General features: G+C 34.2%; 2 protein-coding genes and 1 pseudogene across 3 annotated transcripts; 1 reads left to right on the forward strand and 2 right to left on the reverse strand.

The window, feature by feature from the left end:
• Positions 1-501: 501 nt before the first annotated feature.
• LOC105127611 (histidine-tRNA ligase) lies at positions 502-6,934 on the reverse strand. Of its 2 annotated transcripts, none has more exons than XM_011028972.1 (8): positions 6,876-6,934; positions 5,639-5,807; positions 4,027-4,132; positions 3,168-3,350; positions 1,818-2,306; positions 1,453-1,536; positions 1,236-1,316; positions 502-830 (listed from the first exon to the last, which is right to left on the reverse strand). In XM_011028972.1, the coding sequence occupies exons 2-7, from the start codon at positions 5,684-5,686 to the stop codon at positions 1,252-1,254; spliced, it is 975 nt and encodes a 324-aa protein (XP_011027274.1). In that variant the 5' UTR covers positions 5,687-5,807; positions 6,876-6,934; the 3' UTR covers positions 502-830; positions 1,236-1,251. The 2 variants fall into 2 exon arrangements, with proteins under 2 accessions (XP_011027274.1, XP_011027273.1); XM_011028971.1 differs by having other exon boundaries at positions 502-844.
• Positions 6,935-9,025: 2,091 nt separating this feature from the next.
• LOC105127609 (cystathionine beta-lyase, chloroplastic-like) lies at positions 9,026-12,304 on the reverse strand (annotated as a pseudogene).
• Positions 12,305-12,613: 309 nt separating this feature from the next.
• On the forward strand, positions 12,614-15,556 carry EMB2804 (tubulin folding cofactor B). Its single transcript, XM_011028973.1, has 8 exons — positions 12,614-12,808; positions 12,887-13,038; positions 13,135-13,253; positions 13,408-13,469; positions 13,906-13,947; positions 14,188-14,321; positions 14,913-14,982; positions 15,199-15,556. The coding sequence occupies exons 1-8, from the start codon at positions 12,704-12,706 to the stop codon at positions 15,244-15,246; spliced, it is 732 nt and encodes a 243-aa protein (XP_011027275.1). The 5' UTR covers positions 12,614-12,703; the 3' UTR covers positions 15,247-15,556.
• Positions 15,557-16,323: the final 767 nt, after the last annotated feature.

The raw sequence follows: 16,323 nt of genomic DNA on the forward strand, positions 1-16,323 counted from the left end.
CCCATGAACAGATTCACGTTTCTCTATTTCATTCCTTCCACCAATCTATCAAATACTAAAATATCCGATGAGCTTTACTAGGTAGATATCATGCAGGTAAGGGAGTAATCTGTGCAGATGCAACTTCAGCCGTAGGAACATACTGTTAATCAACACAACTTGCGCTGCTTGATGCATGACATATCTATTATTAGAGTAACTTGATCCTTGTAGTTTTGCAAAAATAATCTAAAAATAATTGTATTAAAAACTATATATTTGATCCCTACATTTTTAAATTTATCGTTATCTCAATCTTTTGTCCATTTCATAAATAAGAAAAGAAAATTCATAAGAAAAAATGTATTATTTTTATGAAAAAACACATTAAACTAAGCTTGATCAACACAAGAAAATTAATTATTTCTTATATTACAAGAATCAATTATTTTGTTTCAGTACAAAAATAAATAAATTCTGATGTCAAGCCACACAGAGAAGAATTATATCAAATTCAGAATCTAATTAAAAAAAAATGAAAACACAATTTTATTTAATGCAAAAGACCAATCAACAAGAGCAACCACACCAGAGCACAAATAAATGCTTCTGCAAACACCTAGATATAGTATAAATTATCACCATGAATTCTCATGGTACTTGAAAAGGTAATGTGTTGCATTCTTCTGAACTTTTTTTTCACCCTAAAGAATCCTAATGTCAAGAGTTATCACTACATACTGCAGTCAGCGAAATCTTACACACGCCAAACAATCTCCTGCTGGTCTCCTTCTGAAGCTTCTCCCATGCTAAATTGCTATTTACAAACCTGTTCTATGGATGAGTTGGACCTGCAATAACAAAACTGAAGAAGGGAAAAAAATGCAAAAAACAAAGTAAATGCTATAAACAAATTCAACAGGGAAGGCAAAGATGTGACTCTATGCATGATCCCATGTTTGTGGAAAAAATCCAGTATGAATTCCTTTTTCTTTCAGAAAATTATAAAAACTAAAGTTAGAAGCAAACACAGATCAATCCAAACATATATGACATGAAGACCGAACCATTTCTAGCAGTCTTAGGTATATAGAGACAGCGCGGAGACAGAAGTTAACTCTGATGCAGCAAAGATGTATCACAGATTCACAGCAAACTCAACTGATTGGTAAAGGGTACAGATAACTATCTAGTAAACAATAGCAGCACAAGCAACTCAACAAATTAAAAAAGGAAAAATAGCACAAAGAACTCACCACGGAAATCCTATGGTTATTCACTTCCAAAATCATCATAACTCATGCCTTCTGATATAGTGTCCAGCCTTCTGTTGTCTCCTGCAGAATCATGGCACCAAATTAGTTTCCTCCTTTCTGATGTACCAAATATTAAAAAGCCTTAAAATAAAATAAAATAACCTGGATGTTCTCACCAAATATTACAAAGCCTTAAAATAAAATAAAATAAAATAACCTGGATGTTCTCTTTCTTGAGAATCTGGGAAGTTATCATTGTCTGCTGCTAGATAGGGTGATCTTGGGTAGTTCTCCAATATTTCTGAAAACAGAAAATGTAAACGTAAAATTTGTACATTGTCTACTAAATGTTCCATTACATGCACATAGGACCAAAATTAGGAAATGATTCCACCAACTTACTTAATCACCCAAACTGAGTACTCACCTAAACAGATTATAATTGAGTCCACTGAAAAGAATGTTGCCTGCCTAACTTTTCAGTTGACCAACAAACAGATAAAATAGCGATCTTGTGCAAAAGTGTGCTAGAGAGGAAGTCAGGGGCTGGTAAATAGAGGGCGGGAGGGTAGGGAGACAAACCTGAACTCTGGGTAAAATCAGCGGTCAGATCTGAAAGACTGAAATTTCGAGGAATCTGACTCAAAAATCCAAATGAAGAAGTGTCTGCATCCAGAATAGACTCATTCAAGGCTTGTGAACTGGACTCTACACTACTGAATGATGCAACAGATGCATCTGCTATTGATGGGCGTGCTTCTAGGACATTTCCATCAGCACCAAACATGTAGGGAGAAGTACCCGAATAACCAGCTTCTGATTTGATCATCCCCCCATTCATTCCTTGCAGCAGACCTATGTTTGAGCTCTGCATTGAAAGCATGTTTGGTGGTGCATCAATTCTACTGGAACGGGCAGCTATTTCAACAGCAGCATGCATGCTTGAGTGCAATGATGATGCACCATTAGTGTATGCGTTAGTCAAACTGGAGCCAATGGGGTGATGCATGCTCTCTGGCTTCAAGGCTGGTCCTCTATGATCTGGACCATAGCATGCAGTATTCTGGTGCACTGTCAAAGTATCCAAAATCAGTTGCCAAAAAAGCACGAATCATATGAAGCATAAAAGGGTTTGGAGAAAGCATGCTCTACCAAGAAACTACAGAAAAGACTCAACCAAATATCCTTGTAAATGCACTATGGTATCATTTTGATCGAGACATTCAGATAACATAGTTCAGCAATCAATTAGTCACATGTCAAAAAACCACATACACAAGCAAACTTAAAGCAAATATCCAAAAAAGACTTCCAAAAAGTTCAAATTCAAATCCAAAAAAGAGAACGAAATTGCGTTATTATCACGTTATATTAAGCAAACCTTTATAAAATAGTGGATTCCGCAAACACTGATTCATTGAGAGTTTTCTGAAGTCTATTTTTAAGGCAAAAATCAAAGAAACCACCTTAAGATCTTTCCACTACAATAAAAACCCAATTCCTCCAACTCTTCTCACAAGTGGACTCCCATGTTCTACAAAATCATTTAAACGAGGGGGAAATAGCCAGTATGAAGTCTGATAAAGAGAGTTAATTTGCTGCCTACCAGTTATTAGCCTACTGTAATCACCATTACTCAGGAAACTTTGAAATATGCATCACAAACTTGGTATTAGGTGTGGATTTAATACAAAACCCCACAGAGGCTCACCGTTTCTCCTCTCCTTTAATTTCTCACTTATAGAACCTTGCTTTCTTTCCAACCAAACAGTCTGTTTGGAAGATATATAATGATTGTGAAATCAAATCACAACAATTAGGAAGCACAACAGCAAAGCTGATTTCCAATTATGTGGAAAGTTATATATTGTAATTTTCTAGATATGCCAATAACAACAGTAAAAATGTTCATGGGAAGAAAAACAGTCTTACTTGGTGGGATATGAGATCCGTTGGAAGTAGGCATTGAAACAACTCCAGTTGAATTCAGGTCATGCATCAAGTGTGCCTGCTGCACAAGCAGCTTGTTGAATTCCTCTATTTGTTGCTTTACCTTCAACCTCAGATAATAAGCCCTGAAGAATTCTCGATTCTCTTCTTCAAGCTTTTGCCAAACTGGAAGACAAATTTACAAGTTGTGAATAAAATAAGATCACAAAACTCAAGTTGTTCCTATGATACAAAATATTGGTTTTAGAAGAATGTGACAATGGACAAAAGGGGAAAAGAAAAGTAATCATATTTGATTGGCCTTTGCAAGGTTAATTTTTGAGGAAAGAATAGATTTGACCACCTATTTACAATGAAAGCTGGAGTTAGCTCTAGGAATTTTTATTTAAAACCAATAATTCCTATATCTAATAAATTTCTGTGAGTATTCCTATCCGGACAGAGAGACTAGTGATGCCTGGAATGTTCCTTTCACTAACTGATAGACTCTTGAAAAATCTTGAGAAAGCAAAGATGAATCTTGTGGTTTGACTATTCTCCATTTCAATGATGGTTTCACCTTTTTTTTTTATTCCCATCATTTGTGCTTTTTTGCTCCATTAGCATTGCACTACATACTGTTTTATCAAATAATTACACAAAAAAAAAATCATTTAGGGACACTAAAAAAGGTTGGGAAAACTCAACCAATACATCCTAACAATCATTTAATCAGCACTCTCAATGCACCAGGGAAACACTTAGCAACCCTCAAAGGTGCCACCATAGGAAAACAGCATGAGTAGAATCTAATCATCAAACATTCTGCAACACGTAAAAAAAGAGTTCGAGTATTAATTACCAAGTTCAGTGAAACCGGGCTCAATCTTTGCTTGAGCTAACAATGTTTCAACAACTTCATTCTGGTTCATGTACAGTTGAAGACACCGCTCAATGAGATTTTGCACCTGGAAACAAACATCAATAAGCCAAAGGAGAATTATGAAGATAGCATGGTTATGTCACACCTTTAAAGATTATTTAATAATCCCTCAACTCCAAGAAAAGAGAATTCTGATTCAGAAACCCATTTTTTCAAGGAAAAAGGTACAGGTGAGAAACAAACTCTATTTAACAGCTCTTCATAAAGGTATTTTATTGGACACACCGGATTGTGCATGGCAGATATCCAAACTATCTTATCATCCTCAGTTATTTACAGCTATCTTTTGCTAGAGAAAATAATGTTAAATGGCTAACATTGACAAAGTGCTGAAGAGTTGTGCCAACACAAACACACACACACACACAAAAAGCAAAGCTATCAGCCAAGTATTTAGACTAGTCTTTTAGTCAATAAATTGTTTTCCTTGTACATTCTTTGTAGTGGATCAGTATCCAAAAGACACTAAATCACATGTGGTTCGAACCAACAATAGCAAACAGGCAATTGCAGACAGGGAATTTCCATGATATAAAAAGGAGAAATTCTCTCCCTTTTTTTCCTGCTTGACTCACATATGCAGGCAGACAATATTTAATGGAACCTAGGGCAAAACAAGAGCAATATGTTCATCTTTGATTCACAGTCTCCTCCAGATGCTATGATCTAATCAGTATTCAAAACACCAGATTTGTACAAGAAACTTTTAAAAATTATTACAAATCTTTTTCCTCGACAACAGCATTTGACATGGAAAAATGGAAAGTTTGCAACCAAATTTGAGGATATTAGGAACTTATGTATAACATGAATGGCTAGAATTGTGTTAAGAAAAGGCCAATGGACCTGTGATGTTTTGAACCCCCAAGGATCTACAGACAAGATTTATTCCCAATAGGTATCAATAGTTGTGACCTTTGCACGGAGAGACAATGTAAATATTGCATGTTATTTGACAGAAGACTACACTAACTTAAGAACCTGAGATGTAAGCTCATATGTGGGTGATTATCAACTGCTACTACTTCAAAATTTACAGTTTATGATTTTTTTTTTTTTAATTATGGAAGGACCTAGATTTCCTTATAAAAACTCCAACTATCCATTTCAGAAATTTTCAGGGCAAGGCCTGGCCTGGGGAAAAAATCAAAAGATGCTGTTGGGTTATACATAAGAAACTGCTCTCTGGCAATGAATAAATGTAATCAGTTTAAGAATTCCCGCATCTATCTCCTCCAAAGTCAGCTAGATCAATTCCAACAGAGGTGCAACTAAAGAAAACGTTATTGAATTACAGCTGTTATGCAAGATGCTTGAGGAAGCCAAAGGTCAAAACTAATTCAGGAAACAGTTTTTTGTCAAAAAAAATCAGCATTTTTCAAAAAGATTTTATTAAAAGATCAGAAATTTCAACTAAATAATCCCCATTGGCTGACCACCTTATACAGAATAATTCTACTGCTAACGTTAGAATAAAGATTGAACACGACAGAAGTTCATCAACTTTAAAATTCAAAGATCAACAGCTTACCACTTGTATGTCTTTTGGCGAGACCCTTCTCACTGGTCCACTTGACATCTCCTGATATTTGAAATGAACAAGAGAACGAGCAGAATAACTTTCTATGTCACAATATCCTTCAACAGCTTTTTTTATTTCACAGGCTAATGCCTTGAGATTTGATGAGAAAGGGTCTAACCTGAAACAAGCATGCACAAGAATCAATATCCACGAATTAGTTCTCAAATGTTATTAGATGTAAACAAAAACCAAAGATAATTTCCATCAAAATTAGCTATGTCAATAATGCCAAAAACAAATTGATTAACCATGTCATAGAGCATCAGAGGGTAGCACTCAAGCAAAGAATTAGGTAGCGGGAATCAGACTAAATGCAAAAGGAAAAAGGTGTTAGTGCGTGCGCAAAAAACTGTCCCTTACAGAGAATTAAGCTGGACTTGAAAAATCAATAACAATCAAAACCAGCAACTAAACCTCAGAAAAATCATACGACAGATTCCAGAATTAACATTGAAGAAACAGTTCACGATTGAGATTTGAATTCAACTGAATCCAGCCGTAATTCTCCTTACTAACATAGATTTGATTACATAAATCTCCAATTACAACACAACCAAAAAAAGGCCTTTAATCCTTATTTCACCAAAGTTCATGCCTTTTCAAGCTTAACAATACAAATTAAAACTCAATTTGTCCTCTTATCTCTCAATTTTGAAACTTCCACTAACATTCGAAAAACATTTCATACAAATGATTTGTATTCCAATTCATACAGCCCTGATTCTCCTTAATAACGCAGATTAGTACTTAAGCCTCCCAGGTCTCTAATTACAAAAAAAAAAACTAATAAAACACCATTCCCGCTCAATTTTCTCAGAAAGCTTTCACTATCCCTCTCTTTATCTTTCACTATCCCTCTCTTTATATCTCAATTTTCTCAGAAACCAAACACTAGCCCTCTCTTATCACCCAATTTTATCAGAAACCAAACCCACCCTGTCATAATTCAACAAAATCACAAGAAAAATACAATTGATCACCAAGGTTCATTAAAAGAACCGAAACCCTAGAATCTCAACGGCAAAAACGCTACCAGATCAGACAAATTTTAAAAAAGAAAACACTTGCACACACATTAATTTCGACAAAAAAAACTAAATTGAGAATAAAAAAATAAAATCTAATTAATAAAAGACAAAATAATAAAAATAATTGGAAAATAATTAGACAAAATACAACGTTTTACCTTAAAAAATAAAACTTGATAGAGAGAGAAGAAGCGAGAGGGAGAGAGGGAGAGAGAGAGTTTCCTCTTTGTTTTTTATCCGGAACAGGAATATTATTTCAATTTTATTTTTATGGGTGTGATCTATGAAGAAGCATGGAATCATGCCGCGTGGATTCTGTGGGAGATGTGGGGACCACAGAAGAGATCAGGTGGTGGTGATTGATTGGGACTTTCTAGTTTTGTTCGTGTACTAGTTGCTCAGATGTCCGTCAACGTTTTTGGATTCTTTCTTTTATTTTTATATTTTTTTCGGACGTGAATTTAATTTTTGAAGGGAAAATAATAAGTAAGAATTCGTATAAAGAAAATCTTTGGATATGATCCCTTTGGTTTTAAAGAGCTTGTTTTAATTTTTTTTGTTATAATATTTTAATATTATAACTAATTTCCATATATATTCAATAATTTTAACTTGAAAGAACATTTAAAAAACACTTTTCTTTATTTAAAAAGAAAATATTAGATAAAAATTATAGAGGATGCAATATTCAATATGAATTTTAATGAAGGAAATAAGGTGATAAAGTAATTTAATTTTGTTAAATATGTGGGATTTTATTTATTTAGATGATTATAAAATGATGAAAATGGTGCCTGGCTTTACAAAAACTGGAGTTGATTGTGTACAGGAAAAGGAGTAAATAATTAAGCTTTTAGGTGTACAAGACCATCCGTATCCATGATTGCTTCAAGTATTGTACTTTCTAAGTTGACCCATCGGAGTTTCCAGGCCCGTGACCCGGGAAGAAGATGACAGTGATTGATTGCTCACCTTGACTGAAAATAACTCAGCTAATGTCTAAATAGATTAAAAAAAACCCTAAATTTTCTCTTTTTATACTATTATTTTCGGTTTGAGTTTAATGAATATATATTTATATAAAGAAAAAATGGATAATGCATCTTAAAATGCTTGACACATCCCAGCTTGAAAATCCTTTTCTAGCTGCCATGATATACCCCAGGAAAACTTCAGGGGCAGTCATAAAGCAATGCTACTTGCCTCGTCCTTTGTTACTAAGCAAACCACTAGGCATCTTGTAGTTTTGATTTGTTTATGATTGTTATCGTCGTGTGCAGTGTGTTTTTAAAAATATTTTTTTTATTTTTGGTATTAGTATATTAAAATTATTAAAAAAGTATTTTTAAATATTTTTTTAAATAAAAATTCAGAAACTACCGCAGACACCCGCTCAACTGATTGCATATACCATTTATAGAAATGGACAGAAGAATTTATACGAAAGCAGCTGCTCCGCTCACTTTTATTGTGTTGAATGCATGCAAAAGGAGGTCCATCAAAAATTTCAAATAACTATATATGCTCTAGAAGTTTTGAACATTTCTGGAATAACTTCATTTGTCTGTTAAAGACAAAGGGCAAGGGCAAGGGCAGGCCATGGTTTAAAATTTGGAAAATTTTGGAGACGCTCGAGCACCTATAACGGTCCAGTTCTGAGTGCATGGTCTAAATCAGCAATCAGATCACTGACATACTCTATCCCCACTGAGACACGATTAAGATCTTCAGTGAGAGCTCTGGCATCTTGCAGCTGGTGTGCTTGCATGAGACATGAAGCTGGGCAAGCCCATAAGGGACTTCACACTTCCTACAACAGGCAATCACATAGTAAGAGTAGAGCTTGCAACCAAGCGTGAGCTACGAATATCATTTCTCAAAATATTCACAGTAATCACACTCCATTTGATTAGACAGGGCTTGGAACAAGATATTTCGCACCTATATATATAGGGTTAAAAGATAGGATACACAACTAGATCTATCAAAGTTAACAATTGGAATTTATGCAACACGAGGCATCAAGTCTGCAAGTTTTAAGTTACAAGCACATATTGGTGCAAATGAAACCTCTCTCATGGAACTTTCAAGAGATTTGCAACCTTAGCTCTAAGGAAATATGGGATGCATAGGCTGTGGGGATCTTGAATGCCAGTGATCTCCCATGACATAAGATTTCAATACCATGCATGGAGTAACCAGCTGATTCCAAAATCCCTCTGGCGTTCCTTTTTACCTGAGCTTCATTCTCTCTCTCATTGCACACTCATTCATATTCTAATGTGCAAAGATAATAGTTATGCAGGAACAAACCCGTATCTCTCCAACATCATCTTTCACCATGCAGATATCTCAGGGCCGGGTTTAATCAATTGGATTTTAAATTACTCCCACAAAAATATTTTCAAGTCATGATAAGCTTTGAGTAGGAAAAATGATTACCAAAACTGATTATGCTGAAATATCTGGTAGTCTCAACAACGTGCTTTGAGAGTGCCGGTGACCCGTTAAAAAGCTAAGCACAGATCCTGAACCCTTTGCCTGCAAAAAGGGCCTTGTTATATAAGAGGTTTCACATTGCAAGAACAAGGTTCATATCTAAGCTACAATTAAAGTCAGGCACACCTGAGAACAGTGCAAATCACTTCCAGGATGAACAGGAAGACCAGCATAATTTACATTCTTCACCCGTGGATGTGATGAAAGGAACTCCGCAATTTTCTGTCCATTCTCCTGCCGGAGGTAAACAGGATGAACTGTTTGCAAATGCAATAAATTGTTAGGCATTAAGGTTTGCTCACAAGCTCTCCACTCAAAAGATAAACATAATATTTTCAACAAGTACACAATTATTAGAAAAAAGACGTCAAGATAGCAAAGGAAACAAAAGACATCCCTTACAAATGCACTAAGAAATACACAAGTTGGAGCCACATACTTTCCCCTTTTACTACAAGCACGCCTGCCATGACATCACTATGTCCACCTTTAAATTTTGTCGCTGAGTGCATCACAAAATTCAAAACTAAGCACTAGAAGAACTGCAGTTCCTAAAATGTTAGGACCACAAAACATCGGCCAGACCTGTTCCAAGTTCCAACGGCTGTGATAATACTATTATTTACCAATACAAGTGCACCATATGCATGAGCCATCTTTGCAATTTTCTGAAACATTGACAAGACCAGCAAACCATCGTAAAAAAATACAGATATAAAAACACAAGAACAATTGACAGCACTTAAAAACAGATAATACAAAAGAGAAAGAGGGAGAATAGTTATGGACAATATATCACAGCATCACGGGTCACTATTGCTCAACCTTTTTAATATCACGGGTCACTATTGCTCAACCTTTTTAATTATGGAAAAGATATACCAACCATAACTCTCTTTTTTCACAGTATCAAGCACGATTGCCAAGTTGTATTTATTCATACATGCATAATATAAATAACATAAACCATTAACAGCAAAGACTTCCATATAAAAACTCACAAATGGTCAAATAACGATACTTATTGATAAACAAATTTCTTAACTTTGAGAAAGTAAGACTCTTACACGAATATCAGAAATTTGTTGACGAGGGCTAGTTGGGCTCTCTAGCCACATGAGCTTTGTTCGGGGACCAATTGCAAATGCAACTTCATGTAGATCACTTGTATCTACCCGTCTGCACATTGCTAAGCATAAATATCTCAGATTTCAGATACAGCAGGACAATGATAAACAAGAAATAAAGAAATCATACTAACTTCACCACAATTCCAGTTTTTGGAGTTACTTTTGACAACAATAGGTGAACCACCATAAATGTCTTCTCCAACAACAATTTCCTGGCCTAAGATGGCATTTGAACAGATTAACATAAGAATTTACACGCAACATCAGGATTAACTATCTCTGGCCATATTAAGAATGAAGTAGACATTCTACAGACACAAGTTTGCATAAACATGTGCTGAGTATGGACCGCATAACCTTGAACATGTAGCAACATGTTTAGAGCCAGTTACAGATCTCCAGACCATAACAGGCAGGGGGTATTTTGAAACACAGGTAATAGTGTGGCATGGTGGATAAAATACTGGTTGTATGTAGAAAGAAGAGACAGCAAAAGGAGTGAAAAGCACCTGTTCCAACATGATGAGTGACAGCAGTCCAAGCAGCCATTCCACTTGTGAAGCAGAATGCTCGATCTCCTTTATCTAGCTTTGCCAGGAGGCTAAAGATAAGAACAAACAGAAATAAGTTTGCAAAAAAGGAGGTGGAAGGAGAAACAACTAAGTTGGTCCTATAAATACTTGTGAAGACTGCTTTCCAGCGTTATATAGACCAACAAACAAAACGTATACCTTTATAAGGCATCCATAGTAAGATTAATTTCCACTCCTAGGATGATCATATTGACCATTTTCTATAGCTGATGGCTGCAATATAAAGCATGAAAAACAAATTCACTGAAACCCAAAAAATGAAATATTGATGTTAAGCATGTGTTATGTATGAAATACGAACAAGAAAATAGTAGATAAAAAAGGGAATTACGTCCATGTCGAAAGCATACGAACTTGCACAAGCTTCTTGTACGAATGTCCATGATTAATTGAGCTCTCTATTCCTATTCTCATCACATGCAGTTCAAACTTGATGCTTTCTAGCCCCATTTTCGTTATAAATATGGCATGACAAAAACATCAAAATTTTACCAACATTACACATTCACTTTTCATGTACCCCGTCATCTATAACACACAATGTATAAAGATAACACTTAAATTTCTATAAAAAAGAGAGAGAGAGAGAGATTAACTAGGTGTAGAGATTTTTTTTAAAGAATTTTCATTGAAAAATATATTAAAATAATAATATTTTATTTTTAAAAAATTATTTTCGATATTTGTACATCAAAATGATATGAAAACATAAAAAATATATTAATTTAAAATAAATAAAAAATAATTTATTTTAAAAACACTTTTAAAACACAATGTCAAATACTATCTTAATTATTTTTTTTTGTCACATATCTTAATTCTTTTAATTTTGGTGTTGCTATATCTTTAATACAGGATTTTAAAGATAATACTGGTCAATCAAATTTAAATTTAACCTTATATTATAAGCATAATTTTTAATCCTATAGGTCCTAACAGCATTACCTGCTTAAATGTAATTGTGTGGTGAAGTGGTGTACTCATTGCACCATATGGATCAAACTCGTTCTCAAAGTTCATCAATTTTGTCGAAATACCAAGTTTCTTAATCTCAATTTCTGCAAAAAGAAGCATGCTTTTCATTATACCCATAAATTCAAATAACAATAACAATAACCAGAAAAGGCTTACCATTTAAACACTTTGCTACATCATCACCCAAAGCTGGATTCCTAACATGAATAACTGCATCCTTCAAGCAATTGACTTCCAAATTCTTTGATAACATCAAATTCTTTCCCTTCAAATTATTTTCCTTTTTAAACCAAATACTTGCAGGCAAAAACCCACATGAAAGACCCTGCAAAAGCATCACAGAAGAAAAGGAAATTCAGAATTGCTAACCCATTGAATTTTAAAACAAACCTACAAAAAAAATAAAAAGAATAATAAGAAGAAGAGATTATCAGTTACGTAAGAAGGAAGTTACAATGTTGGCTCAATTACAGCAGCAGTCAACAAGCATTTAACATGCGATGGATAGTGATGGGCCTGTGGATTAGTCAAAGATTTGTTTTTTTCATATAAACATATGGACCATCTTTGAGAAGCATGACACTCGACCCATTTACTAAAGGGCTTATTAAAGGACTAAGAAGCGAGCTAATAGCGACGGACCTATGGATTTGTCAGAAAGCAGCGGGGCCCTATGTTTTTGTGAGCTCAGGTGGGCCTATCACTTTCTTAAAAAAATTAAAAAAAACATTATACAGCAAACGAGGGCGGTGTTGTTATCGTTTAGCAGCGATCTCTCAAATCTCTCTAATGGCATCATCTCGCTTCCAGATTCAACCTGACGAGGCAGTCCTCTTACGAGTCACTCACTCCAATATCAAGTCTTTCTCTGCTGAAATTCGCTTCTCACTTCAGGTACAAAACCCACAAACACTTTTAGCTGAATCACAAGTTTCATTCAGTGAAATTTGGATAAATTTGTATTATTTTTAGTCTTCAGTGGAAGCTGTTAAAGATAAGCTATGGAGAAAATGTGGGACTTCAGTGAATTCAATGCAACTTGAGCTTTATGATGATGCAAACTCAAAAATCTCTAATTTAACTGATGATTCTAGACCTCTTGGTTTCTACTCTCCTTATGATGGGTTAGTGAAAAAAAATGGTTTTGATGATTGGAAATGTAGGGTTTTTGGGTTTCTCGAATTGAATGATTAATGGGTTTTTATTTGTTGGGTTAAAAGGTATCGGTTGCATATAATAGATCTGGATCCTTCATCAGTAACAGCTGGTGGGTGGCTGGAAGATATTTCATCGGTGGAGAAATATTCAATTTCTGAAGAAGCTTATGATAAACGTGATGGTAAGTAATTGGATTTTATTTGATTGTATTAATTTCTTAATAATTATTTTATGAATGTAAAAAGTTTTTTTTTTTTTTTTGAGTAGATGTTGTGCCTGCAGGCCACATTTTGGGTTTTACTGGTTAAGGAATTTATTTCTTTTGCGCTTTTCAGGCACTTTTAGAAAATTTAAAGAAAAAATGGCAGCGCAAAATCCATCAGCTTTTGCGCCTAAGGTAATCTTCAGTGATTTAACGTTCTTTACCCATTGTTTGTTCTTTAATTTTTTTTTGGCAATAATATGAGTGGAAAATTTTGAGTGACAACCCAAGTGAGAGTAATTAATTTTTTAGTAATTTCAGTGCGTATGCGCACACCCTTTCTCGCGTTCACTTGGAGTCCATTTGTGCTAATTATGAGTTCAAGTGAGAAAGTACCATGCCATGTAAGGAGAAAATCTGCATGTAGTAAGGTGCTCTAGTTTCAAATTTGTGCCTGAAAATTTGAGTGTGCTATTTTAATCATGATTTTTGCTTCGATAATGTAGTGTGGAAGTATATGCAATGGCCTCTTTCAGTGTGTTTGTTTATCTTGATTCAAAAAGTGATTTTGTCAGCATTCTATGAGCTAGTGAGGGGAAATTTAGTTCTCTCATTTGTGTTTCATTCACAGATAACAGATGACTACATGGAAGACCTGTGTGCAAATATCAAGGTCAGTTATTCCCTTCACAATTTTTTTCTTGGTTTTGGTGGTTTCAGAGATGGTTGAGACTTTGGGTTAAATCTTGTATCCACTTTTAGGTACATGGCGTGAATGGATTCTTAACTTTATTTCTCCATTGCATTTTGAGTTTTTCCTTGCAGCAAATCTGTTGACCATTTTTTTCCTATCCACTTCTTTATTCAACAATTTCCTTTTTTATATATATTTTCCAATTCTCCATATGATTAGGTGGGTGATAGATGTGAAATTGATCCAGGGGAGAAAAGAGGGGTTGTCAAATATGTTGGTCGAGCGGAAACTCTCGCACCAGGTTTTTGGGTAGGAGTTCAGTTTGATGAACCATTCGGAAAACATGATGGCATGTATGTATACTAATCTCTCTCTCTTTCACTCTGTGTTATTCATAGGAACTTCGAAATGTGGTGCTTTTGGATCTGTCTTGCATTTCAGTAGGAAAACAGGATAAATTTTGTCTCTCTTTATTTTGGTCAAATCGTGCTGACATACTCTATTTCAGAATATCAATGATGTTGTGTAGGAATAGATAGGTAGTCTTAAATGTTATTTTGATTCAATGTTGGAATTTCTTGCAAAAGTCAGTATTACCAAATTCTGGTGGTAAATGGTGTCTGAATTGACTGTACATGAGTTTGTTGGGCATTTCACCAATTCCTTTTTACATACGCAGATGGCCTGCCATTTACAGAATTACTGTTCTTTGATTAGTCTGTTGTACTGAAAATTTGAATCACACAGCCTTGGGTATGTGTAGGTATTTGTATAGTTCATGAACCAAAACCTCTTGAGCGATTTTGACCAAGTTAGCTGTCTTCATTTTTGGTACCGTGGTTTACATTGTTGGTGTTGTGCTATGCTATTAGGCATTTAAAATCTTTCTCATAGATCATTCTGTGTTGCGTCCAATTATTTATTTCTTTCTCGAACATTTTCAGGGTAAAGGGAGTGCGCTACTTTGACTCTCCTCCACTTCATGGTGCTATGATTAGGCCAGACAAAGTAAAGGTTTGTATAGAACTATGTTCTCATGATGCTTCTGTGCTGGATCTGTCCTTCACTGATGATCCAATGAAAATACACATCATATTACTGTAAGAGACATGGGGTAGATATAATTTCATGCATATGAAATCTAGATCATTCTAATGTTAAATGTCTGATATCAAACTGCTCATTTTGTTCGTGGATTTGATGAACAGAGCCTTCTCTATATGATTTCAGGTTGGTGACTATCCAGAAAGAGATCCTTTCGAAGAGGAAGAAATATAACCCATTTGGAGAAGAGAGAAACTTTTATCTTCAACGTAATCGATTTGTTTTTGGTTCCTAGATTGAAGAATGTAAACACATACAGTTATTCAGTAACTCTGAGAGCTTGATTGTACAACAAAGAGCAGGTTACCATGCTTCCTCGATTGGTAGGAAGTGAAGATATCTTGGTATCTGATGGAAAATAGATCAATTTTGACCTGTTTTTTGCCAGTCTGATAACCTGCAAAGTGCGCAGCATTGCTGCAAATTGGCATCGTTTTTGTTATCATACTTGAATGCAATCAGAGTCTTGCCAGTTGCCAAAGCTTATCTTTTCTCGTCGCAAACTACCCTTTAGTTTTTCCTAATTCTTTAGTCAGGGACATTAATGCATTTTAACACCACGTTCCCAGACGAAGATAATAGTATCATGTTGATTTATATCAGCGGTGAGTAAAAAAAAATGAAAAATTGATTAAACTGAAAAAAAATCAGAAAAAACTGAATTTTAAAAAAGAACTAATTAAATTATATTTAAAAAAACTAATTAATTTAATTTGATTTTATAAGTTTAAAACTGAAAAAACTAAACTGAATTTAAATAGTAAAAACTAAGTTAAACAAAAAAATAATCAAGTTAAATTGAAAAAACAAAGTAAAATTTAATAAAAATCAAACCAAATTGAAAAAGCTAAGTTAAATCAGAAAAAATCTAAATCAACTGAAAAAATCAAGTTAAACTAATTTGAATTAGTTTTTTTTCTAAAATAATCAAATTGAACCAAAATTGATCAATTTCAACCAATTTCAGTTTTAAAAAAAAAAACTGGTTTATTTTTTTGATAAAAACTTAACTGAATTCAAACTAAAAAAACTCTAACTAAATTGAAAAAAACTAAACCAAATCAAAAAAAAATTAAACTAAACTAAAAAAATTGGGTCAAATTAGTTTGAACTGATTTTTACTCTAAAATAATCAAACTAAAACCAATTAGTTTAAATCAATTTAATTTTTTTTAAAAATAATTTAATTATTTTTTTAATAAAAACTAATCCAAATAAAAAATAATCTCTCCTAATTTATCTCACTGAACG

The sequence above is a fragment of the Populus euphratica genome, unplaced genomic scaffold (assembly GCF_000495115.2).
Source record: "Populus euphratica unplaced genomic scaffold, PopEup_1.0 scaffold13.1, whole genome shotgun sequence".
Lineage (NCBI taxonomy): Eukaryota > Viridiplantae > Streptophyta > Magnoliopsida > Malpighiales > Salicaceae > Populus > Populus euphratica.

Excerpts from the sequence above, each read along its gene's own strand:
- LOC105127611 (XM_011028972.1), bottom strand. The coding sequence starts at position 5,686 with ATGTCAAGTGGACCAGTGAGAAGGGTCTCGCCAAAAGACATACAAGTG. Across the intron at positions 3,351-4,026 it reads GCCCGGTTTCACTGAACTTG|TTTGGCAAAAGCTTGAAGAA; the intron begins GTAATTAATACT and ends TTTGTCTTCCAG. Across the intron at positions 1,317-1,452 it reads TCAAGAAAGAGAACATCCAG|GAGACAACAGAAGGCTGGAC; the intron begins GTTATTTTATTT and ends ATGATTCTGCAG.
- EMB2804 (XM_011028973.1), top strand. The coding sequence starts at position 12,704 with ATGGCATCATCTCGCTTCCAGATTCAACCTGACGAGGCAGTCCTCTTA. Across the intron at positions 13,254-13,407 it reads AGCTTATGATAAACGTGATG|GCACTTTTAGAAAATTTAAA; the intron begins GTAAGTAATTGG and ends TGCGCTTTTCAG. Across the intron at positions 14,983-15,198 it reads TTAGGCCAGACAAAGTAAAG|GTTGGTGACTATCCAGAAAG; the intron begins GTTTGTATAGAA and ends ATATGATTTCAG.